General features: G+C 38.0%; 2 protein-coding genes across 2 annotated transcripts in view; one reads left to right on the top strand and one right to left on the bottom strand.

The window, feature by feature from the left end:
* LOC121412888 overlaps nucleotides 1-16,686 on the bottom strand; it is a 59,476-nt gene extending 42,790 nt beyond the window's left edge. The window contains exons 1-3 of the mRNA XM_041605650.1: nucleotides 16,454-16,686; nucleotides 15,562-15,685; nucleotides 12,372-12,521 (exon numbers count right to left, since the gene is read on the bottom strand). Coding sequence (XP_041461584.1) covers nucleotides 12,372-12,521; nucleotides 15,562-15,685; nucleotides 16,454-16,669 — 490 coding nt within the window. The 5' untranslated portion in view covers nucleotides 16,670-16,686. The remainder of the gene's footprint in view (nucleotides 1-12,371; nucleotides 12,522-15,561; nucleotides 15,686-16,453) is intronic.
* A 3,804-nt stretch (nucleotides 16,687-20,490) lies between these two features.
* On the top strand, nucleotides 20,491-22,518 carry LOC121413626 (putative nuclease HARBI1). Its single transcript, XM_041606531.1, has 2 exons — nucleotides 20,491-21,239; nucleotides 21,345-22,518. The coding sequence occupies exons 1-2, from the start codon at nucleotides 20,827-20,829 to the stop codon at nucleotides 22,333-22,335; spliced, it is 1,404 nt and encodes a 467-aa protein (XP_041462465.1). The 5' UTR covers nucleotides 20,491-20,826; the 3' UTR covers nucleotides 22,336-22,518.
* Nucleotides 22,519-25,215: the final 2,697 nt, after the last annotated feature.

Below are 25,215 nucleotides of genomic sequence, written 5' to 3'. Positions count from 1 at the left end.
TTCAATTAGAATTCTTGCAGACAGCCTCTTTTTTTATTTTATAAAAAGTAGAAATAACTACGAATTAATTGTTGTTTCACTTCTGATTGTTTAATGTTCAGAAGCTGTCACCTCTTCAGCTCATACTGTATTCTCTATTTTCTTACCCAAAACATTTATGACAATGATCACCACTCGGCAAGCTACTTTGAAAAGAATGAATGAATTTCCGTCCAAAATGAACCAGTCATACACAAATTATTGACTGGACAATTTGAAAGTATTTTTTTACGAAACTAGTAATTGACTCTTTTTATGCACAGTTCAACCAGTATGTGCCAATGTCATAAGCACCTACTTAGTACCCTTGCGGAAATAACACTAGCTAACCCTTTTGCAAGAGGCAAAGACTTAATTTCTCATGAGCATTAAGAAAGCATTCTAACATTTCTTCCAGAGATGTACACATAGCCCCAGGTTATGTATTCATAGTCCCATCCTCCGGGATTGAGCATGGGGAATAAAGCAATCATGCTCGAACAACATTAAAATCCTCGGAGATACCTTGTCATATTACCGGGTTAGAAAATTAAAGAGATTTTCTGATTTTGCAGAAGATTAATGACATAAATTGTTAATTTTATACTGGCAATGGATAATAACGTGTCAGTGGGTAAAACACAAAGGTTATCTTCATTTTCCACATAGCTCTTTGTTTTCCAAACTTGTGTTTTAGTTGCATCCGACTTGTAACTTGCAGTTATTGGTGTTGATGTATGACCTGCAATATTGATTTGATTGTAATCGATTGATGAAAACAAATTGAATTGAATTATTCACGTTATGTGAGCTTTCAATGAAATGTTTACGAAAATGGGCCATTCATGTATTCACAAAAGGCAGGGGGTATAGGGTTAGGGATCTATAACAATAATGTTGCTACTTAAAGACTGACATATGGACTACACAAACACAAAAAACTCCAAAACATAATTTCACAGGCAATCAAGTTAAAGGGGCTTAAACATTCAAAAATAAAGACAAGATTATGTCATGGACATGTTTGCTGATTACTTAATTGGCCAGATACTGATTTGATATTTATTTCTTAAGCTCTAAAAGAATTCATCTATTCTTTATAAATACATGATTCTACGAATCTTATGAAAAAAATTCATCCTAAAAAAATGATTTGATGCATAAAAGATTGAGTTTTAAAAAATGTAGGAAATTAAATAATTTCAATTTTCAAAACATAATGATCACCTTTAAGAGCCTAGATAATGGTGATGAGAGTAATGACCTGTGTCGTTATGCATCATTACTGCCACAAGCAATCACTGCCAACCCAAGTTCATTACCCAAATACAGAAGTTGCCAATTTACTTTGCCTTTTTGATGAGGAATTTTCCACATTCCTCGTTCCTGGTGAACAAAATAACTTTGACCTTGCACCGACAAATTAATTCTGACATGTTCGGAAAATGTGTTTTCCACTATACTTGCATATTGCTTTGTTTGCCAAATTGCATGTTGTATGAATAATTTGATTAGGTTTGTCATAAGAAATGACTGGCAATAATTACTATGGGTTGATTGGAATCTGTAATTCTGTTGTGTAGCATCATCATTGATATAACTCTCTAGTCCCGCCCCTTCACCAACCTCTAATTATCCCCTCCCAATCATTGGGGTTTCTCCCCCCCCCCCTCCCCCTCTCTCTCCCCCCCTCTTCCCCCCCCCCCTTCCCCCTCTCTCTCTCTTGAAGTATATGTCCATCCTTCTCTCCCTCTATTCTTTCCTTATATCTCTGTCTTTGCCACCATCCTCCCCCCTCAAAGCCATCCCCTCTCCTCCCCCCCCTCACTACCCCCTTCCCATATCCCCGTCCTCCCCTCACCCTCTCTAAATTAGTTCACATCTCATCTAGATTGGCTGTTCTGACTTTCAATCAATATTAATCTATTATACAACAAGAGTGGAATAGAAGAATAATTGCATGAAGGACACAATCCAGAAATAAAAATTGGGAAAATAAAGGATGCCATATCAAAGATGGGTTGATTTTTTTTTCAATTCCAAATGAATGGAGGTAAGAAGGAAATAGGATCAAGAAAAGCACTTAGAGTAAAATCTGACCTTGGTTCTCTGCATACACAATGTACAGGTACAAAAAAGTGTTCAAGGAAATCGGCATCTACTTACTCCCTATTTCAGATTTATTTTAAAATGCGCCCCTCCCCCTTTAACAGACTAATTTCTCTCCCTTAAAAAGGGGCAAATAAATGAATAGATCATGATATAATTTACCATTTTCACCTACAAATTAAAATGAAAGTCTTATTTTCAAATGAATTGCATCCCCTTTATTCCAACAAATTCTAAATCTACTCTCTTCCATATTGTATGCTTTTCATGGCTACTGCCTGGGTATTCCTCAGAACTGGGTACAATACCATTCTGTACACTCTATTACAATATTTTGTAGCTGAGCATCCCTTTGAACTTTCCGACAGACAGTTTAAGTTCAACTCTAGACCTAAATTCTATTATCTTAATACTAAGCCAATTACTAGGCACTTGGTTCAGAGCAAAGCTTTTGCACAGGCTTACGTTACTCGGAATACACAGTTATGATTTAAAATTAAGAGTGCAGGCCTAAAAGCTGTTAATAAGATGTACAAGAATAAGAATTGAGATTGAAATTTGAAGCTGGGGAAATTCATACATTAAATATTGGAATAGAATACTTTTTTATGTGAAATGACATGTTCAATGAAACAACCTTTTTCAAACAACTTTCTTGAAAGCAACCTAACAGAAAATTATTTTTTTTAGTTCATGTGAATATACAATGTGTGTGTTATTTTTCTTCAATCGCTCACATGGTCCTCTCCACAGCTCACCAGTACTACTTTTCCAATATAAATCAAACATTTTTTTAAAGGATGGGGGGGGGGGCGCTGAATGCACAACCACCCCCCCCCCCCCCCTCTTAGTACTATCCCATACCATAACCATTTTAAAACTATTTTAAATGTGAATGGTACAGTTTTTTTTTGGGGGGGGGGTCATGTTGTCCTGCTTGCTATCTGTCTCACTCAAACAACTAACTGGTAACATTCATCCTGAATTTTTTTTCTTTCTCTCTCTCTCTTCTTAGACATATGTGGTCATCATGAAAAGATTCTTTTTAAATGTGAAAGGGGTTTTGGTGAGTTTTTCAAATCGCTGTCAATGTTCTCTGTCTGTCTGTCTTGCTATCTTGCGCTCCTATCCCTACATCCCAAGGCGATACCACCGTCAAACTCTCTGCGGTGCACTGGAATCAATACTTTCTTGAATATACCTGACGACTGCCTACCACTGGGAACAGCACCCTGTACCACAAAGCCTAGCAATCGATCATATGATTGTTTTTACCTAGAATGTAATGTGAAATCAATTTGAAAATCAGTTGTATGATTATTCACTAACATTTGTGATATGAGGACCAGACATTACACTGTTTCTTGAGCTAACAGCTCCTAGCAAGTCTTTTGGGGAAGGGATATCAAAGATCCAACTACCCTCCAGAAAAAACAAACTGTGAGCTTGCTCAAAGGAAGGGGCTTCTTTCTCAAAGTAGATGGCAAAATTACACTAGAAACTTATTGAAAAGGGAATAGAATTGTCTTTATTCATTGATTAAATCTTCTTTGCATACTAATTTTTAAAAAAAATGATACAGAAAGTGTCAAAGCAAAAGGAAAGTTATGCCCCAAACAAAACACATATAACTTGACTTCACAGAAGATGTAAACCAAGATTCAATCCATGACGTCAAATTAAAGCAAATGAAACTACTGGGGGAATAATCTTTTTCATGATTATAGGCCTACATTGACCCTACGGAGAAAGAATAGATATGTATTCAGAACATCAATTACAAAACACTAATTTCATTTTAAACAGCTCAGGGCCTATATAACAACAATACTTTCACATTCACAACAAGTAGCCGGTGCTTATTACATTCTATCTAAACTACATAATAAAAACTCTGCCTTTCCAACTTAGCCATTTCAATAATTATTAATGGTTAATGGATACAACTTGATAGAATTTATAAAACATTCAACATTCCAAAACATCAATTCCCTTTGACATAAAACCTGGGAGGAAATTTACTATTCATGAGTGAAGGCCACAAACAAAGCATCCACCAATTGTAAAATTGAATAAGTATCCGCTCTCATGGAATGGATAAACATTCAAATGTCCTATGCTGCGGAGTGGCAATTGTTATATTTAATGTAAATGGTGCTATAGAAACTCGGACAAAAGGAAGAGTCCAAATGGAATTTCATGTAACCTTGCTAGGAGAGGACACAAAGACTTAACTACATTATCCTTTTCTGTAAGCTCAATGAATGGAGGTTGGAACTAATAAATTGTTTGGAAAAGGGTAGAAAAGAAGGATGAGTCAATATAAGCACCTTTCCCTTGAATCAACTAGAATAGATGGAACCTATATTCTGTTATCTTTAAAAAAATTGAGAGTATGTGTATAATATTTGTATATTTAAACGCATGACAAAGTCACAGCAATTGCAGAATAAAATCCTGTACAGGAGTTCATATAATACAAGAAATGTAGTACAGGGAGGGGAAAAAGTAAGGGCAGTAAAGGTAGTATGATGTTAATAATACTGTGAATATAAATGTATTTACAGGTAGGAGAAAAGGAAAACGGAGGAGTATGGTTGTAGAAGTAGTAGTATAGGAGTTGCAGGGCAGCAACTTAAAGGGGAATGAAACCTTTGGAACAAATAGGCATGTGTAGAAACAGAAAAATCAAATAATAAGAATAAAGAAAGTTTGAGAAAAATCGGACAAATAGTGAGAAAGTTATGAGCATTTGAATATTGCAATCACTAATGCTATGGAGATCAGTGCGACAATGATGTGTGATGTCACTGATGAACAACTTTTCCTTTGGTGGACTATAAAATACCCTCAAAATGTCTCTTTTTGCTTTTTCTTATGATGATACAAACTCTTTATCCATGATGTATTCTTAAAAAATATGTATTACATGCCCTCATGTAGAAAGAACAGTATGATTTATGGATAGATGTGGTAAAAGAGGCAATTCAAGTGAAATATATACTAAAGTAATGGGGAGAGTTGTTCACAAGTGACATCACACATCTTTGTCGCATTGCCAATTTGCGATCTCCATAGCATTAGTGATTGCAATATTCAAATGCTCATAACTTTCTCATTATTTGTCCGATTTTTCTCAAACTTTCGTTGATCTGTTTCTTTGATTTTTCTGTTTTCACACAAGCTATCTTGTTTCAATGGTTTCATTCTCCTTTAAAAGTATTAAATAGAATCAGTAGTTGTCATCGTTAAAGACATAGCAATACGAGAAGGAATGGGAGACGTAGCAGAAGTCGAAAAAGGTGCGGTATTTGTTGAAATGAAGTGGACAACGATGGTTGCTATGGTAGTGGTAGGTGGTAGTACATACAGATATCATTATTGTGGTCATGGTAGTGGTAGGTGGTAGTAGTTGTAGGTAACATGGTTATTGTGGTCGTTGTAGTTGTAGGTGGTAGAAGGTTTAGATAGCAAGGTTACTGAGTTTGTGGTAGAACATGGTTATTGTGGTCATGGTAGTGGAAAGTGATTGTGGTTGTAGATAACATGGTTATTTTGATTGTGGTAGTGGTAGCACTGGTAGGTGGTATTAGTTGCAGATAGCACAGGTATTGTGGTCATAGTTTTGAAAGGTGGTAATAGTTGTAGGTAACATGGTTATTGTGGTCGTTGTAGTGGTAGGTGGTAGAAGTTTTAGATAGCAAGGTTACTGAGTTTGTGGTAACTGGTAGTAATTGCAAATAACATGGTTATTGTTGTCGTTGTAGTGGTAAGTGGTATTAGTTGCAGATAACATGGTTATTGTGATTGTGGTAGTCTGTGGTAGGTGGTAGTCGCTGCAGATAGCACAGGCATTGTGGTCATGATAGTGAAAGGTGGTAATAGTTGTAGGTGACATGGCTATTGTGGTCGTGGTTGTGGTAGGTGGTAGTAGTTGCAGATAACATAAGCATGGAAGGGAGGAGATAAATCAAACACAAATCACTACATACTTTAAATCTTCAAAGTCATTGGCCTTGGGCGTCACCTTGGCATCAGGGCTCACCACAAAATTGATTTTTGGTTATTTGAAGTCTCCAATCAAATTTAGGGGAACTAAATTGTTGGGGTAATGAAATCAGGCGCTGTTGTTTTTCTAAGCTAGTTCCCTCTCCAGCAGTATCGATCCAGAATTCAATCGATTTCGGGATTGCGTTGCGCTCGCCCTTCCAGCGACACTCTTATTAGAATTGGCTCAAGATGCCCCTTCCTCTTAGGGGGATGCAACTGAACTACCTTATCTAATCTTTGGATGCCTTCCAAGGCTTTGAGAGGGTTTTTAGGTGGTCTGTCTATGACAGATCACCTATTGATTTCGTCAGAATTTTCTTTATTTCTTTCTTCCTATCTTTATTCATTGTACCTATTTTTTGTCGCCAACTTTTCTCGAAATTGGCTGAATCAATTTTGCTGATTTTTTTGTCATATATAGAATCTATCATAGAGACGGCAAAATAAGCTTTTCAAGGTCATATGGTCATGATGACGTCATCTACGCGCCATTTTGTAAAATTCTTCATTTGATCATATCTTCATTATCAATTATCAAAAATTAACAATATTTACATGACATTAACTTCATGTCAGGGGTCAAATGCCAATGTCATCAAAGGTCATGTAGAGGTCATGACGCGCGCGTACGCGCGCGTCAAAGGTAAAAAAATCGTCCAAATGACCTATAAAATTTTTTGGGTACGTTTCAGGTCATTTTAAGCATTTCAAAAATTTGCGCACGCGCACATATGCGCGCGCGTTTCCGCGCGTTACACCTTAACGCAACGCAGAAAAACCGTTTCTTTTAATATCATTGCATTGCTAATAAAATTCTGAGCAATTTGATACCTTGATCAACCTTCTACAACCATTAATAACGAAATTAACACCCGTTAAACTTTGCAGCACGTGTGCGCACGAGCTCTCACTATAGGCCATATATGGGCAAAAACATGCCTATTGCAAATTCACTGTAGCTCTTTAAATAGTCCGTTGACCCCCAATTTTTTTTTCATATATCGATAGATTATGAGTTGTAAATTTGATTTCATGTCACCATTGTCCCTAAATTATCTCGTGACGTCATCAAATAGGCGCCCAAACTAAAAATTTCATTTATTCAAAAATGACGTCATCAAATTTATGCAAATTTGGCTGTAACTTCTCGAATATAAATCATTTTTCGCCCAGATTTCGATATGTTGTAGTTTATAATGTACTCTTTCTCCTCAGTTACATGAATATTCGTTTTGAGGAATGCATCATTACGTAAAACAGCGATGAAAAGAAGCATGTCATTTTTCCTCATTTTGCGTGTAATCTCTATGGGACATGACTTTTTCCCAAAACTAGATTCGACATTTCTCTATTTCGTGAGCCATATCTCCATTTTTTCTTGTCAGCTTTCCTTGAGCTTTTAACATGTTGTAGCTGAGATTCTGGGCTATCGGAAGTGTGCCCTTCATTTTTGGATCAGATGCCGGGATCATGCCCGTATTTCACTTGCAAAATTGGAATTGTAATTTTCAAAATTGCTTACGTGTAATCTCTATGGGGAATATCGTGGCTCAATGGATAACGCATTTGACTTGCTTTCTCGAGGGCGGAGGTTCGATTCCTGGGGTAGAAAAGATGATTTTTTTTTTCATTTTTTTTTTCTTTTTGCCACCTCTTACATGATCCTTTATGATAATTAAAAGGTATGAAAGTTAAAATTTAGCAAGATAAAACAGATTATAATTGTTTTTTTCATATCACATGTATTTTGTGTGTAATCTCTATGGGACATGACTTTTTCTCAAAACTAGATTCGACATTCCTCTATTTCGTGAGCCATATCTCCATTTCTTCTTGTCAGTTTTGCCGGAGCTTTTAATATGTTATAGCTGAGATTCTGGGCTTTCGGTAATGTGCCCTTCACTTTTTGATCAGATGCCGGGATCATGCCCGTTTTTCACTTGCAATATTGGAATTGTAATTCTCAAAATTGCTTACGTGTAAAGTCTATGGGAAACATTAATAATCACATTGAGCAATGGTCAAAATTTATTCTTAGGATGTCTAGAATCAAGATTATCAATCATATCTAAATTATTCATTTTATACACTAGCCGACTCTGAATGAAAAATCATGACAGACCACCTAATTCGTCCGCATGACGAATTAAATTCTAGTTTTTCCTTCTAGTTTGTATTTATTACTACAGGAATTGTTAGAGAAAAGTTTTCTTTCTTGCCTAGGAGAGCTCAAAACTTTAGTAACTATTCGGTACAGAGATATTTGGGGGGTTTCATATTTCCCCTGCTGTCTTCCAGACATTGCTGTTTTTAACCATTTCTGACTCCAGGTCTGAATATATGTCTGTCTGACTGTCCTGTCTGCCTGTCCCCCTCTCCCACTCTCTATCCCTCCCTTTCAGTTCATTCTTGCCTTTTAATCAAGCAACATCTCTGTTTGGGTCTAATTAAATTTATCACAACTCTTTGTAAGACCCCCCCCCCCCCCAAAAAAAAAGGAGGCACATCTTCAGTACAAAATCTGCCCCCTCGCTCCTGTATTCTATCATTAGATAAGAGCAAAATGGTGGGAGATATGATGGATTCTTTGTGAAGCAACTATTAATGCAATGTTATACCCTTTTTACACAGGCTAAAATTTCCTTAACCCCGTACTATAGGTGGGGCTAAATGGCAATTTAGCCCCACCTATAGTACGGGGTTAAACTTAGCCCACTTTCTTTTTACACAGCATTTTTGCAAAGTGGGCTAACCCCACCTATAGTACGGGATTATTTGGCCCTGCAAAAAAGCAGGGTTATCCCACCAATTGCGGTGCTAAGAGCAATAGTACGGGGTTAAGATCGCATGTGTAAAACGAAAGTGGGCTAAGCTTAACCCCGTACTATAGGTGGGGCTAAATGGCAATTTGGCCCCACCTATAGTACGGGGTTAAGGAAATTGTAGCGTGTGTAAAAAGTGTACGAGTGAAGTACTTGTACTACGAATGATCGGCAAAAACCACTAGTCCGGGGTTAGCGAGTTTCGTGTGTGAAAAGCAAGCATTCCTTATCCGGGGTTAGCAATAACAATTTGGCATGTGTAAAAAGGAAAAAAAATAGTACAGGGTTAAGGATAGTACGGGGTTAGCGATAGTCCGGGGTTAAGAAAATCCTGTGTAAAAAGGGCATTACATTATTATTGTTGTTGTTATTTTTGTTATTACTATTATCATTATCATTTGAAATTTTCAACCAAGAAAATATATGATCCCTGCCCCTCCTAAAAAAAAAACAGCATCAGTCTCAGTTATATCAGAAAATTACATAGTTCTCACACATATCCACAAGCCCCCTTAAGACGTCTGACAACCATCAAATATATCTGTGATTTATACCTTACACAGGGAATAAAATACAAAACCATTGCACTGACAAGAAAAGGTAGCTCAATGACAAATGGACCATAAATTCAAATATTATCCCCTAACGATTCAAAAGAATTTCATAGACCCATTTATGGAATAAGTTTCAATGGCCAATTCAGATGACCAATATAACCCAACCACATCAACCACTGTCCAAGTTCATTTCATTCAAGTCTGATTCAGTTGCTGAAAAGGCAAGTGGGCAATAGCTCAGTTTGTTGGACGGTGGCTCCAAATCTGACATCCTAGGTCTAAAACCAAGTATATACTGCGTTGTCCTTTCATCAGGCATTTATCCTTGTTATTAGGTCCCTCGGACAGGACCTTTTGCTGTTGGTCCATTGGTTGCTTACTACAATCAACAATTCTAGTAGTCACATAAAAATGGTCACGAACATGGTAGGTGAAAATAAATAGAGCACAATTCCAACCCCCCCCCCCTATCTCTCTCTCCAACCACCTGTTGGACTGCTGCATAAGAAACTGTTCATGAAAGGAGACAAGTTGCACTAATACAGAATGCAGTAATTGTAATGATTCATTGTACCAAATTCATGTCATATTCATTTCAAATTCCCAGAGTAAGGTACATTTCTAGCTGTCATCTGAGTGAGTCATGAGATTTACAAGACAAAATACCCCAAAACATATAAACGTATAAAGTATTCTAGCTATTCCCAACAGAAAATTCCATTTATTTCTTGGCAATAACCTGTGGGGGTTAGGCTGGCCAGCCTCTGAGGGTGTATTTGGTTACGGATCTAGGTAATGGAACCAGTTCAGCTTTGACCTTGCCCGACCCCCTCCGCGACCTCATCGTGACCTCGGACATGACCCCTGAAGACTTCAACTAAACACCCACATACATCCCATACCAATGGACAGTCTATAAATCGAAAAGCCATTTCATATAGTTCCGGTATTCTTTTGTGTTGCAATTACTACAGGGGATTTTTTTTTTCATTTTTTCCTTAAAAGAAACTACAAACATTCTTTTGCATCATTGTAAGTTCATTATTCAATGATTAATCATTATCTTTTCCTTTTTTATTATAAAACAGGGAGGTTCGGACGAAGATGTTGCACAAATTATGTGACAATCGAGGGCACTTGGCTTGCAACTGAGGGCACTTTACTTGCTACTACAAAAGATGAGATGAATAAAAGGGTAACAAAAACACTACCCTCATATAAATAGCAAGAATCAGAGAAAGATAAATCAAAGGAAACTGAAGTGATTTTAAATTTGTTAATCTTATTAGGTAAGATGAGACACCCATCTACTTCTGCATGCTCTTTAATGTCGAATTAAGTGACCATCATCAATTCATCACTCTCTCGCACTAACAGCACACCACACCACCTAGGTGTACCAACACATGTCACTCTCAACTAATGACAATCACATCGCTCTAGGATTCGTCTAGTGTGTCGGAGCAAACGAGGCTAGATGAATATTTGTAGAGGCTCAATTTCCCAGAGTCCTCCTGCCTGCTCACGAGATACATTGAGTTACACCTCTTACTTATGAGTGGAAGAAATGGGAAGATGACTGCTTTGCAATCAATTATTTCACTGGCCATTAAAACCTCATAATGCGGAAAAGTTGAAAACATCATCAGGTTTTATACGAACTAGTATTAACTTCACTGCTGCTGCTGTTGATACTACTACTACTTTAACTACTACTACTATGTTAGTACTACTTTTTCTATTACTCCTACTACTAATGCTACTAACACTACTACTACTACTACTTCTTCTACTACTACTACTATTCCTACTACTACTACTACTACTACTACTACTACTACTACTACTACTACTACTACTACTACTACTACTACTACTACTACTACTACTACTACTTCTACTACTACTTCTACTACTACTTCTACTACTACTACTTCTACTATTACTACTACTACTACTACTACTACTACTACTACTACTACTACTACTTCTACTACTACTACTACTACTACTACTACTACTACTAATACTACTAGTATGTTAATACTACCTTTTCTACTACTACTACTACTACTACTACTACTACTACTGCTACTAACTCTACTTCTACTACTACTACTACTGCTGCTACTATTACTTCAGCAACTACTACTACTTCTACTAAAGGATCTACTACTACTACAGCAACTATTCAATGAAGTTTAAGTCAGTCAAATTAATACATTACTTGGCCTAGATAATAATTATAGATTTTAATGTTATGCTAATCAATCATTCTTATTTTCATTAGAAAAAAATATTTTTTTCTGTAAATCAAACTAAGTCATATCTGTCTTAAATTTCCTCCTGTTTTTAGTTCTGTGTCATAAAGGTTTGAAAGTTTGTACTTAATTATAAAATGTAAGACAATTTGTATTTATGTCCTCATTGATTTTCATGATTGTGCACAGTGCCATGATTGCATGCATGACAGGTGTGTGCGCTTTACAAGAATCTACCATTATCATTATTTTATCATTACTCACAGGTTGTAGCTGAGGAGACACAATTTTGATGACCTCTTTTTTTTTGTTGGTTGGTTTGTCAGAAAACTTTGACAGGTGCTTCTGGAAATGGCAACTATTTTTCCTTTCTTTTCTTTTTTATTTTTTTTTGGGGGGGGACTTGTCAGAAAATGTTTGCCCCTCCTGACAAGTTTTCCAGATGTGGCACTGCTCCTGCTACTTCTTCTACCTCCACTTCTACTGATACTTCAATATGTGCTACTTATGCTACAACAGTCAATCACTTCATTGCCACTGAAGAACATACTCACCTAATTCATGCATTGAATATGAAGGGCACTCCATACTGCCTGGTAATAATCTTCCAAAATGTGCATTATAGATGGCAACTACTTGGTTTTCTTCATCACAATATACATTCATGTGCTTATCTTCACACGTCTCCACCTTTGTGAATTGATCTGTGTATTGGGAAAGTGAAAGGAGAATGAATAAATTACAAAAATGCATTTGCTTTGTTGAGCAATATTGTGAGAAAATACTGCTTTTAATGATTTGGCCTACCCAACATCAAGTTGATTTGAATAGAATTGGGGAAAAAATAAACAGAACACTGTAAATTTAATCAAAATTGGATGAAAAAATAAGAAATTCAATTAAACATTATGACTCCAAGTTTGGCTTCATGTACAATTACTCTGTCCCATGACCCAAAATCTAGATAATGTTGACATTTTGAAAAGAACACCATTGAGAATAAAATTTTAAATTAAAATTAATATTTTGAATTATTCCTTCTTTAACTGCAGAAAAAGTAGCCTTCAAATCAATAAAAGGTACTTTTCAGCCAAAAGTTCAGCTCAGAGCAACTGTATTGATATAAATCAATATACACCCTGGAAAATAGTTGTGCAGACATTTCTTTGAAAATATTCCATTCATTTGGCAGCACTTAATAACACAGTCTAGTAATTCACTACCTTGTTATTAATAGCACGCTGACACATAAATCTCTTTTCTTTCCTTACCACACAACTAAATTGATATTTCTAGGTCTATTTCATGGCTGAAACCACAATCCACTGACTTTGAAATGGGACCGTATTTAGATTTCAGCTTTGACCAAGCTCCGTTAATCTCCCCTGTTTCGGCATCAAACTCACGTTTTCTCCTAGCCAAGGCCATGTCCCCTATTTTGACTGCCTTTAAACAAAGCCTAAGGAAAATAAAGAGCCTGGCTGGGAGCTCCACACGCCTCTTTTGTCCACTCACAAGGAGTCTCATTTCAACTGTTCATTCATAAAAATATACATCATAAAGATTTTCCACTAAGGATTCACCAAGGGCTAATACCCCTCCCGAATCGAAGCGCAATGCTCGTAAAACAGCAAACGGTAACTGTCAACATTTTCAATAACATCAAAGCTACCGAGCAAGAAGCAATCAAAATGTAGATTAACGTTGGTCTATAAGATAAAAGAATGTATTTTTTTGTATCCTTTTTAAATGGATTTGGTGAATAAAGGGGTTAAGTCCAAGAAGAAGAGGTGATTATCTGATGCCACTTGCGTAGGAATTATGTTGCCCTCTGGGTGACGGAATAGGTCAGGGGTGTAATAAGTTTTTGCTTAGTTTTCCTTCTGTAACATGGGCCATCTGTTTCAATTCCAATGTTCCAATGTTGCCAATTACTAAATGGAATCAAGTTTTACATTTCCCGGTGGCTCCGAATAGCTCAAACAATCATTTGAATTTACCGATCAAGATGATTTATGCAGCCATATGGTTCATCGGGGTGACTTGTACTGGCATTGTTTAACATAAAAGGTCTATTTATGCAGACAAAAACAACTTATCAATGGGCCTTTGTAACATCCAAGTTTGTGTCTTCATTGAACTGACTTCTGATGATACTGTTACATGTACATGCAGGTAGTATTTGGCATCAGTTTAAAAATTGTTAAATGAATTGAAATATGAATTCTTAGCAAGTCAATCTTTAGACAGGAGAGCAGTCTGTGTCAAAATAGTTGTCTTGTCCCTTGTCTTAATGGTATCAATTTCAAGCCAACAAGTACCAGCATTAATGCACTGCTTTCAGTGCAGACCAAAGCAGTGCAGACCAAAGCAGTGCAGCCTCCTTCATTGTAGCCTTGCAGTTGTTCAAGTATGTGAAGTTGTACTAAGGTCAGTGAATAGCAATTCTACCATAACCAAGTCTAGGCCAAGTGGGCAGAAACACATAAACAAGCAAGGTAAATGTAGCCTTTAAAGTCACTAAACAAACCTTTGTTGGAAATATGTGATTTCATTCATTATTTTGGTTCAGACACAAATTCATCAATAATTTTTTTTTTGTCCAATCCTTTTTTTTAGAGTAATGAAACACCGCTTCACACCCCCCCCCCCCCCCAAAAAAAAATGATAGTACCTAAATGATTTAAAAAGAAATAATTAAATTTAATGTATAAGCAAACAAATGAATAAATAACCAAATAAATAAGTGAGCAAATAATGAATAAATACATACATTAGCCTACACCTACATAGATATATCTGAAATGTTTTTCATCAAAGCCAATAAGGACCTTGTTCAGGGACGCAGACAGAAACCTAAATATTCTGTCTGCAGTTGAAATAAAGTAAATACTCCCATTTTTCCCCTAAGCGAATCATCATCATCATCATTATTGTTCCTATGTTTTTCACCCTCCTTCTGTGAATTTTTAAGTGGCCCAATGCCTTCATCTCCACAAACACTGGAACCTATTCCTGTGATTGTGATGGCATCAAGGACCGACTGTGAACCTGACAGGTCTAAGAAGCTGAAAGGCCACTCCAGAAGATAGGTGATGTGACCCCTGACAAGATCCAGAGTACTTTCTCTAATGGACTCCCTCATCACCAAGCTGTCTCCATGGTAATACCATTGACCCCCCCCCATTGTCCTCTCCCTACTCTTCACTGCCTTAAAGGAGAATTTCGCACCAATGTCATGTCCAGAGTACTTTCTCTAATGGACTCCCTCATCATCACTTATATCACATCACAAGCTTTCTCCATGATAATACCATTGGCCCTCTCCCCTCCTCTAACTCCTTCTCCTCAATGCCCTTAAGGAAGAATTCACTCCTGATGTCAAGTTTGATTTAATAAAAGCAAAAAATTAAAGATATTAACGAGGGCATCCAGATGATTCTTCAAAGTTTGATTTTTTTTTTGTCAGGGTTAGCAACTCACCTATTAATTTTGTGTTTATAAATTGAATAAAATTTCATCCATACATTCATCATTATCATCAGATTTGATTATTTTTGTAACATGTATATTTCAGCCACTGGCTGCCAAGCGTGTATATATTGCCAATAAACCATTACTATACTATACTATATTTCACGAACAATCCTCTGAGAAAACTATATTCAATCATCAGGAATCACAGAAATACTAACTTATACCTTTTTTTTATATATATGATGAAGAAAGAGGATTAATACTTACGTGGTCTACATTTATATGAAACATCAAGGTATTTATGTGTCGTTGGACAAGGGTCCACACTGAATAAACTTGTTTTTACTTCTATCCTACATTCTGGCATGTCTTCACACCTATCTGTAATAATCTGAGGAAAGGAATATGCAAAGAATAAGAAAAAAAACAGAAGTCAATTGCGATGGACTATCTTCTAAAATCATGTTTTTGTATTACAGATGACCAACAAAAGATTTTTAAAGAACGTTACCTTCAAAAAGTTAATGTTTGATTTGTATCGTTGGTTTAAGTGTCTTTCAACACGCGAATAATACAAAGACCCTAAAATTGGTTATAAAATCAAATCTTTAAATGCCAAGGTTTACTGAAGTCTACCATTGCACAAATTACAGAAGTACACTGATGTTTAGCATCCAAATTAAAATAAATTTGACCTTGCACAAATCAACTTTATTTGGAAGTAATTAGAAATATAAGAACAAGTGAACTCTGTCTACGAAAGTAATGATCAAAATATAAATTTAAAAATATATATGTTTTAGTTGGTATCAGTTTCCATTTTCCAAGCAAATAACATTGCCATCGTACATCTCATTGAAAACTTCTTCTTTGACTGGTACAATAAATTATGTCTAGAAAGTATACTCTTCTTTGTCACAAATTATAAAATCTAGTTTGTGGATAGCATGGCAAATATGATTGCAATTATGTATATCATAAAGTCATACATTTTTTCTAAAAGAAAAAATATACCAAAGAGGAACAAGAGCAATGTTTCACATAATTAACACTTCCCACTGATAACTCATGTTACATCGATACATACCCTTCAATTTAACAGGTCCATCTGTGGACTCACATTCACATTGTTTTGTGAAACATTACCCTTGTAACTTACTTGTAATGAATCAGCTGCTCTACAATTAATATTTTCACTACGAAGGCTTTCGCTCCGCGTCCCTAACGACGTCCACGGCAGCGGGCACATGTCTGTACTGGGTACTCTCCGACCGTAGTTTGCGTTTTGTATGCTTATCAACGTCCCTGATGGGCATCTGATAGTTAGGTAATCATTTTCACAAGCAAACACAAAATGAGTCCTTAAAGTATTCATAAATAAATCTGCAGAGGAGAAATAAGAGAAGAGAAATAGAGATAGGGGTTAATCCTTGATTGCTAGTTATGTGATTCATATTAAGCACTTATTTTGAAGAAAAAATAAGAATTATGTATTTCCCCCAAAATGTTCACATTTTAAAAATGTCAATATGTTTTGAAAATAATTCAACATTCTCAAAACATTATGTGTTTGTTGGAATACAATTTATTTTAACAGTTAAAACAGACAATTATAATTTATTGCAAAATGCAAATGTTATTCCTTTTATGTTACAGGGTCATGTACACTATCACTGTATAGAATTTGAATTATTATGGTTAAATTGAATTAAGATTATCATTGTAATTGAGATTTTATTCATGTTTATGTGCAATTATACGTTTTTATTGTAAATTCAATGTCAATTCAGCCTTCATAGCTGCTAAATTGAATAAAAAATATCTTGAATCTTGAAAAAAATTCAATTACAAGGAAGCATGAAGCAAGCCTACCATTTACAGAGAAAGTGGCTTGGCTGAGTGGTCTCATACTTACATACTTGTACAAATAAAAATCGGTTAAAACGGTTGTTTTCGATTCGCAGTACGGCCACCATAGGGGAAATGTGACTACATCTTAAGGTACCTGACTACACAAATGAATGTCCAGGGTTCAAAACCCAGCCACAGCACTTGTGCCCCAAGCAAATCAGTTTATCTACAATGCTCTTTCATGTGTTTCAAATGGTATCATTAATGTCAGTTGTTAACGGCCCAGTCTTAGACATAAATAATCATATAATTTCAGAATCAATACAAAGCTTTAAAATCTCAAACACACAAACACACATTCCTATTTCCTCATACAAATGCAAACATAACCAAATCATAATCAGGAACTTAATAAGGAAGAAGCAGTTGGAGGGGGGGGGGTAATTCCTCCAACTTTCACTTGTTATTGACAGATGGAATAATTAATTCAGTCTGAATAGCAGGCTATCACCTGATAGAGTGGATGGCAAAGAATACCTGAAGCCAGGTGAGAGGGGGAAAACAAACACCTGGAACAAGGTAAAGAGGTCATTTATCTTAAGTAGGCTTAAAGATGTCCTTAGCGAGGTCAGATAGGATAAGAGAAAAACTGAAAGGTTCCAGAATATCAATACCTTGATGCAGATAGGGGAGGGCGATGGGCGGAGGGAGGGGTGAATGGAAAGAGGTGGGGGACGGGAGGGGGTGCCGAGCAGGGATAGGAGGGATGGAGGAGAAGGGAGAAGGGAGGAGGGAAGGGGAAGAGGGGGGGCAGGAGAGAAGGTATGTGGGAGGGGATCAGGGAGGTTGAGGAGATGGTGGTGATGTGATATTGTATGTCAGAAGAAAGACACAAATGACTGGCTAGTTAACCTGGATTTATTTCTCTAATGTACTTCCACAAATACTTTTGTTCAACTTTTTCCCCAAAAAACAACAAAAACGTACAAGAAAATCTAATTATTCATCTATTCCTTGACAATTGATTAATTTATATGATTTCAATCACATTCTGAGGAAGTCACATAATCAAAAAAGGAAATATTGAGGAATGTCCTTAAGACAATTCTGCAAGTAATATCCCACAGATGTGGTAGCAGCCAGCTGGCCAGGTACACATCTAAACTTGGGTGGGAATGGCAGATATGCATCATTATAAGGACAAAAGCTTGTTACATGATTCATCACAAGATTTTCAAGTTTTCTTTACACATTTCTGAAGCAGCAATAATTCTTCCAGAAAATATGAACAACCTGTAGGAGACCCAATATAAAAAGTTTTTACAACAACCCAAACAATCATCATGAAATACATTTCAACTTCATGCAGTGTCTGATGTCGCAAACGAATGGCATTCCACTATAGCTGCATTGGCTGTGGCGGCGTCACCGTGATGCGGGCAGACAAGGTAATTGTAATTCAATCAAGCCCACTCACCTTCCTCTTATATGTTTTCAGCTTCTCTTCAGGGGCAAATTAATCAGCCCTGAGGAATGTAACACACTAGATATCAAACGCTTACTGACTGGAGATTTGTTCACACCACCGGCATCACACGTTTTCAATGTGTTTCCATTCATAAATGCTTTAGAGAAGATCTGCTATTATGAGAACAAAATGTCTCTGTATTAAAAAATCTTGAATTCTGCTTTCTTCAATAGATAGACTATGTTATTATTCATTGGGCATGGAACCTGCCAATGGAGTCCTCCTGTTTTTTTTTTACAAAAAGGCCCCCTTAACTATCATTTTTCTTATTATTTGAGCAGTATTAAAGCCCATTCTATAAAAACAGGTTGCATAATACTGCTCTAGGTTTAAGAGTAGTTGGATATGTGCATATAAGATAAAGTACTGTATATAATTATGCAGCTATTTTCCATTTCATCTTTTTGATACTCTAATCAATTCTCCTCTAGATCAGTCCTCTGTAGTAGCTTTGTTTTAAATCAAAAAGTCATCACTTACTTGTAGTATTTAAAAAACATTCATAATCAATTGTCTTTTTTTCAACCATGGTACATTTCATTGATTTTTTTTTCAATTTGATAATTCCATCATGCAGGCATAACTTATTTGAACATTTATATTTTCAATGGATTTTAATCAATAAATGATTATAAAATAATGCCAAATAAGCAGTAATCTACAAGTCAGTGGTAACAAAGTGAAGACATTCCATCACCCCAATTGCCTCAGAAAATATGACAAGCTCATTCATCAGTTATGAATTAATATAAAATCAATATCCTGAAACACTCCTGATGAGCCTTTCATGAAACAAACAATAAACGATGTTCACTGACTGTTGTTATAAGCTACGAAAATCCTAGCATCTGATTGGCCGAGAGTAAATTTGTCAGTGATCTTCACTGCCCAGATGCTTCATGAAAGACACTCCTGAGGTGGTTGTTCCCTGCTCCTGGGTGTGAAAGAGCCCGGAGAGCGAGAGCTTGTCCCTTCCAGGTAGAAATGGGATGCTCTATTGACTCAGGTGAGTATAACACCGAAGAGCAGGGTATGAGAGGCTGAACCCCCTCCCCTGCCTCCGGGCTATGCTTGACTTGTCACGCAACATGAATGTGACAATCTTGGGGATACAGTAGGTGGTTTCAAACCGCCTCGATCACAAGAATCCCCGTTAAATTACGAGAACTTTTTAAGGCTGAAAAATGCCTGTTTATTATTCCTGCATTCACACCGCCCCGAAACACATCCTTCGGGATAAGTTCCCGAAGTTACGAGCATGCGCAGTGTGGTCTGATAAGCAGGCAAGGCGGGAGATTCAAAATCATTAGCCCAGCAGCCACCCACGCCGCCGCGCCCAACGACACGCTGGGATAAAAGTTCCCATAATTTGCTTTCACATTGCCAAAATACCTGCGACCTTGGAAAAATCCCCACGAAAATTCTCGTAATTTCGCCAAGAAAATACCTACTATTAAGCGGGTATTTTCTTTCGGGGAAATTACGCGTAGTTTGCTTTCACATTACCAAAATACCTGGTATTTTCTGATCGGGGTAAATTTCCCGATCAGAGAATACCTGGAACTGGCGAACTTCGAGGCGGTCTGAAACCACCTACTCACACCTGAGAAACAGTCGTCCATTTCCATGAAGAATTGTTATGATAGCAAACGCACAAATTCTACAACAGGTTCAGAGACTCCAACCCAAAGAGCCTTCTGATCTGGAGATTCTCCTGCCTGGATCCCCAAGCAAACTGGAGACTCCAGCTTGATGTGAGGGAAGTGCACATCACGAGCGCGAAGTCCCTTGCAGCCGGGGTCCAGGTCTCGCTAAAGCCTAGGTCACATAGCCCGGCCGGTGTCCGGCATCGGTGGAGCTCGGTGGATTTTTGAGGTGTCGCCGAGCTCCCCTCATCGGTGGCATAGCTCGGTGACGTGACCGGGCTCCGTCCGGAAATCTACAGGCGACCGACCAAACACCGGCCGATGACCGTCCGGAGTCTGTCTCAAAAGTGGAGATTTTTTTCGGCCGATGTGGCAGCAACTACCGGCCGATGTCCGGCCGATGGTCGGCCGGACATCGGGGGGTATACGGCCGGTACCCGAGCAGGTTAAAGGACACCGTGCGATCACCGGCCGGGTTGTTAACGGGCTTCGAACACTGCCCGGCCGATGTTCGGCCGGTGTACCTCGGACTTGGGGGGCCGATGGTCAGCTATTCCATACCTGTATATATATGTCCACCCTACCTGGAATGGTCAGTTCATCACTATGGCTGCACCGAGAAGACTACGAATGGCGTTGTTAGAACACGAGCTAGCTCAGGCGAGGTTCCAGTACAACTTGGTCCTGGCAGCACTGCTCGAAGAAGCCGAGAGGGAGCGACAGAGGGCCGGCAGAAGAATAAGACGTTGGTGGGTGCGCGAGTGGATCCTACGCAGACCTCGTTTCGGCCAGTATGAGACGCTCATGAGGGAACTCGAGGCCGAGCACGCTGCCGACTTCAAATCCTACCTCCGCATGGTGCCACAGATGTTCTATGAGTTGCTTGACCGAGTTGGCCCCCGCATTGCCAAGACCACAACGTAAGTTTACACTTTATGAACCTACTGTCAAATTGTGCTGAAATGTCTTCCATCCATATTTATTCTAGTTTGATTTTATTCATATTTCACCCTCTTCTGTTGCAGGCATCGAACCCCCTTGGATCCTGGGCTGAAGCTGGCGATCACCTTGAGGTTCTTGGCGACCGGAAGCAGCTATCATGATCTGGCGTTCGCGTTTCGTGTCCCACACAACACCATCTCTCTGTTCGTCCCCGAGGTCTGTCAGGCCATCTACGACGAATACGAGGACGAGATGTGGGCCACTCCCCAGACAGAAGATGAGTGGCGCCCGGTAGCCGAGGGATTCGGAGACAGATGGAACTTTCCCCACTGTTGTGGCGCGATCGATGGGAAACATGTCGCCATCAAGAAGCCCCCCAAGAGCGGCTCACTTTACTACAACTACAAAGGCTTCTTTTCCATCGTCATGCTTGCAGTGGTAAACTCTGACTACAAGTTCATCTGGGCGGATGTGGGGTCACCAGGGTCGTATTCCGACGCCGGCATCTTTAACCGGTCGCGACTGGAGCCAGGTCTGCGTGAGGGAACGATCGGACTACCCCAGCCGGATCCCCTACCAAATGACGACCAGGACACACCCTACTACATGGTCGGAGACGACGCCTTCCCCCTACGGCCATACATGATGAAGCCTTACCCTCATCGGCACCTGAAACGGGACGAGCGGATCTACAACTACCGGTGTTCCAGGGCACGCCGTGTGGTTGAAAACGCGTTTGGTATATTCGCCAATCGCTTCAGATGTCTGCTAACAACCCTGGGATTGAGACCGTCGAAAGTTACCAAGATCGTCAAGGCCTGCATGACCCTTCACAACCTCATGAGGACTCGTTACCCCAACCTTCAGAATGCTGACCTCGACCGGGAAGATGAGCAGGGTCAGATCATCGCGGGTGCATGGCGAGACCAAGCCGTGCTCGAAGATGTGCAAGCAGCAGGGCACGGGCCAAGATTGACCCGACCAGGCAAAGAACTGCGCGCATACCTCAAGAATTACTTTTGCAGTCCTGCCGGGAGTGTGCCATGGCAAGATGTGGCAATAAACCAGCAGTAACTTGTGTCTAATATTGTTACAGTATACCGGATGCAGCCACAGACATTCCATTATTCTTCTCAGGACTTAACGCATTTTTGATGTGTTATACTTTCCATTATTCAGTATGTTGTTTGCAAATAAATCTGTTATTGGGTAATCTTAAAACATTGCCTTTGCTCTTTTTAATTTGAACACTAGTAATAAATGCCAAAAGAAATCAAACCTGTTTGAAAGAATAAATCAATATTAAAATACACCAGTATGAATAAGATGAGATGTGTGTAAATAATACAACAGCAACACATTCATTGTGATTGAATTATTTTTAATCAAAGAATAATCGTCATTGTATCTTTTCTTTCACCTTTAAAAACTAACCTTTCATAAAGAAAAACACTTGTATCAACCAATATGATTAGCTTTGTAATTTTGTAATAGGCTTCAAATGATTGCCCATTAATATGTTTTCACCTTTTAAAAAGTATGTGTTTTTTCATAATGAGGAAGGATCTCCATTGTTTACATATCAGATAAAGTCTTACGAAATATTAATTTTTACTTGAGTACTGTTTAACTTTTGATCTATGCAACTTTGTTAAAATTAACCAATTTTTATGGTGTGTTCTATAAAACCTTCTAAATGACATTTTCTTTCCTTCTAAATTAACTTTGTTTTACCTTTTGAGTTCTCAGTTTATTGCTCTAAGATGTTAAAAAGATAAAAACAATAAAGACAACGACAGAACTTTAGTTTTCATACCTTGGATGTTACCACATACACAATAAATATGGCAATAAACATAAACTGGCACGGGACACCGGCCGATACTCGGTCGTACACCGGCCGATGCGTATTCCGATGTGGTAAGGATGGGGCTGCGATGAGGGAGCTCGGTGAGAGCCCGTCGAATTTTTAACTCCGAAGTTAAATTTCGCCGAGCTGCCACCGATGCGGTTTTTAGCCCCAAACGCCGGCCGGTGACCACGGGAGTCCGGCCGGTGTCCGGCTAAAATCGCATCGCTGGCTCATCGGAACCTCATCGGCCGGGCTATGTGACCTAGGCATAAAAGGGCCCAGGTAGATCTAGGGTTCTAGATGCTCTCTCATGCTATCTCAGGCTAATTTTTCAATATATGATGGCACCAGTGGCGTAATGAGCCAAACATTTTGAGGGGGCTCGATGAGGCGTATCGGGTAAAATTAATAAACACTTTTACTTTAAAAATCCAACTTTGTGATAGATTTTGACATCATATTAAAAAATGATATCATATTTTTAATCACCCTTTGAATTTTTTTTGTCATTGAAATTTCTTTATCATGACAAGATTTATGAAATGGGCCCATACCTACAAAAGCTTTTAAATTATTACCTTTGATAGATTTGGATACCACTTTAGAGTCAGACTCTGCAGTGTGGCTGGACCATAGACCCTTGTGGAAGAGTTTCATTGTTGCATGTGAAGAAGGGGACCGCTAGAAAGGGGGTGGGAAGAGTGTGACAGCTAGAATTGTGTTATGGGGCTCAGATCAGCTGTGTATCAGATGCTCTGGATTTAATTTTACTCCTGCAAATTTCTTTTTTAATCTCAGATGATTTGCATTCAAATCCTAGCCTTTAAATTTAAATCTTTACAAAGGTTTCAAACTTTCTTCTTTTGTTTAAGAAGCGATTGTTGACAGAGCAAATATTCTTTTCATCTAGCAGTGTTGCGAGACTGCATGGAGCTCAACTGGTTTCAAAAAAGGGCTTTTGTAGAATATACCACCTTTTATGATATCAATGTTTTTTTTTTTCTTTTGTTGTTGTTTTAGATTATAGTTTTTAAAGATTTTATCAAATGTTCTCTGACATTGCCAGAACCTGTGTAGAGCCCTCAAACCAAAATGCATCAGTGGATACTTACTACTCCAAAATAAATGTTTTCTGGGACTATGTGACAATATTGTGATGGAGATCATACTATGTTTTGAGTGATAATGTCATTTGGGATCTGGCATGATGTATGTTTGCTGGCTTCTAATGGATGACCTCATCAAGGAAAGGTCAACTCAATTTGCTTGTGAAATACCGCACAATGACAGATCTTAGCACCTGTGGGAAATAACATAAACTTGAACAAGTGGAGGGTTGGGATACATGTATGTTTCTAGATCGTCATTTTTTCAAGTACATATTCAAAAAGGGAATTTTCTTCTTTCAAAACGCCTGTTGCTGCTAAGTATGAAAATAAGCATATTGATAACTAAAATGAGCAGTAAATATATTTGCTAGTTAAAGGTAAAATGCTAGTTGTGGTAACGATTAAGAATGAGTTTGTACAGAATCCAATGAAATGACCACCAAAGTGTCTGTTTGTATAAATAAAACATATGTGCCAAAGGATTCTGGAAGAAATTGTCTAATTGCTGAGAAATCAGCAAATAAGCACAGGATTCGGGTCAAGCGTCGGGCCCGACATTATTATACACTGTCCCACGTGCGCTTATCTGTGTTGGCGATCTTCAGTGTGAACTCTTTTCAGCGTAGATTTCAAGATTTATGTAACTGTACCAGATCTAGATCCTTGATGATATACTGACAATCAAGCATTGTTTTACAGACTTTCTCATGAAATCAGTGTTTACCATATCATTTTTGTTATTATTGTTTTAGAGAGCTATTTTATATTGGTTCAGAATCCTCAAAAATTGATTGTGAAGCCTGAAGAACCTTGGCCTCATCCTCTAAAATTATTATTTTGTTAATTAACAATGAATACCATTGGTGGTCCCATCAAACTTGTATAGATCTGAATTAATATTATCAACAGGTAGATCCAAAGTTAAATCTATGCCTAAATGGAAGATGTTGACAACATCCTTCTCATTTCAAATCTTCAACTATTGTTTGCTAG

This window comes from Lytechinus variegatus, chromosome 4, assembly GCF_018143015.1.
Source record: "Lytechinus variegatus isolate NC3 chromosome 4, Lvar_3.0, whole genome shotgun sequence".
Classification (NCBI taxonomy): Eukaryota; Metazoa; Echinodermata; class Echinoidea; order Temnopleuroida; family Toxopneustidae; genus Lytechinus; species Lytechinus variegatus.
This window is presented reverse-complemented; position numbering and strand designations above follow the sequence as displayed.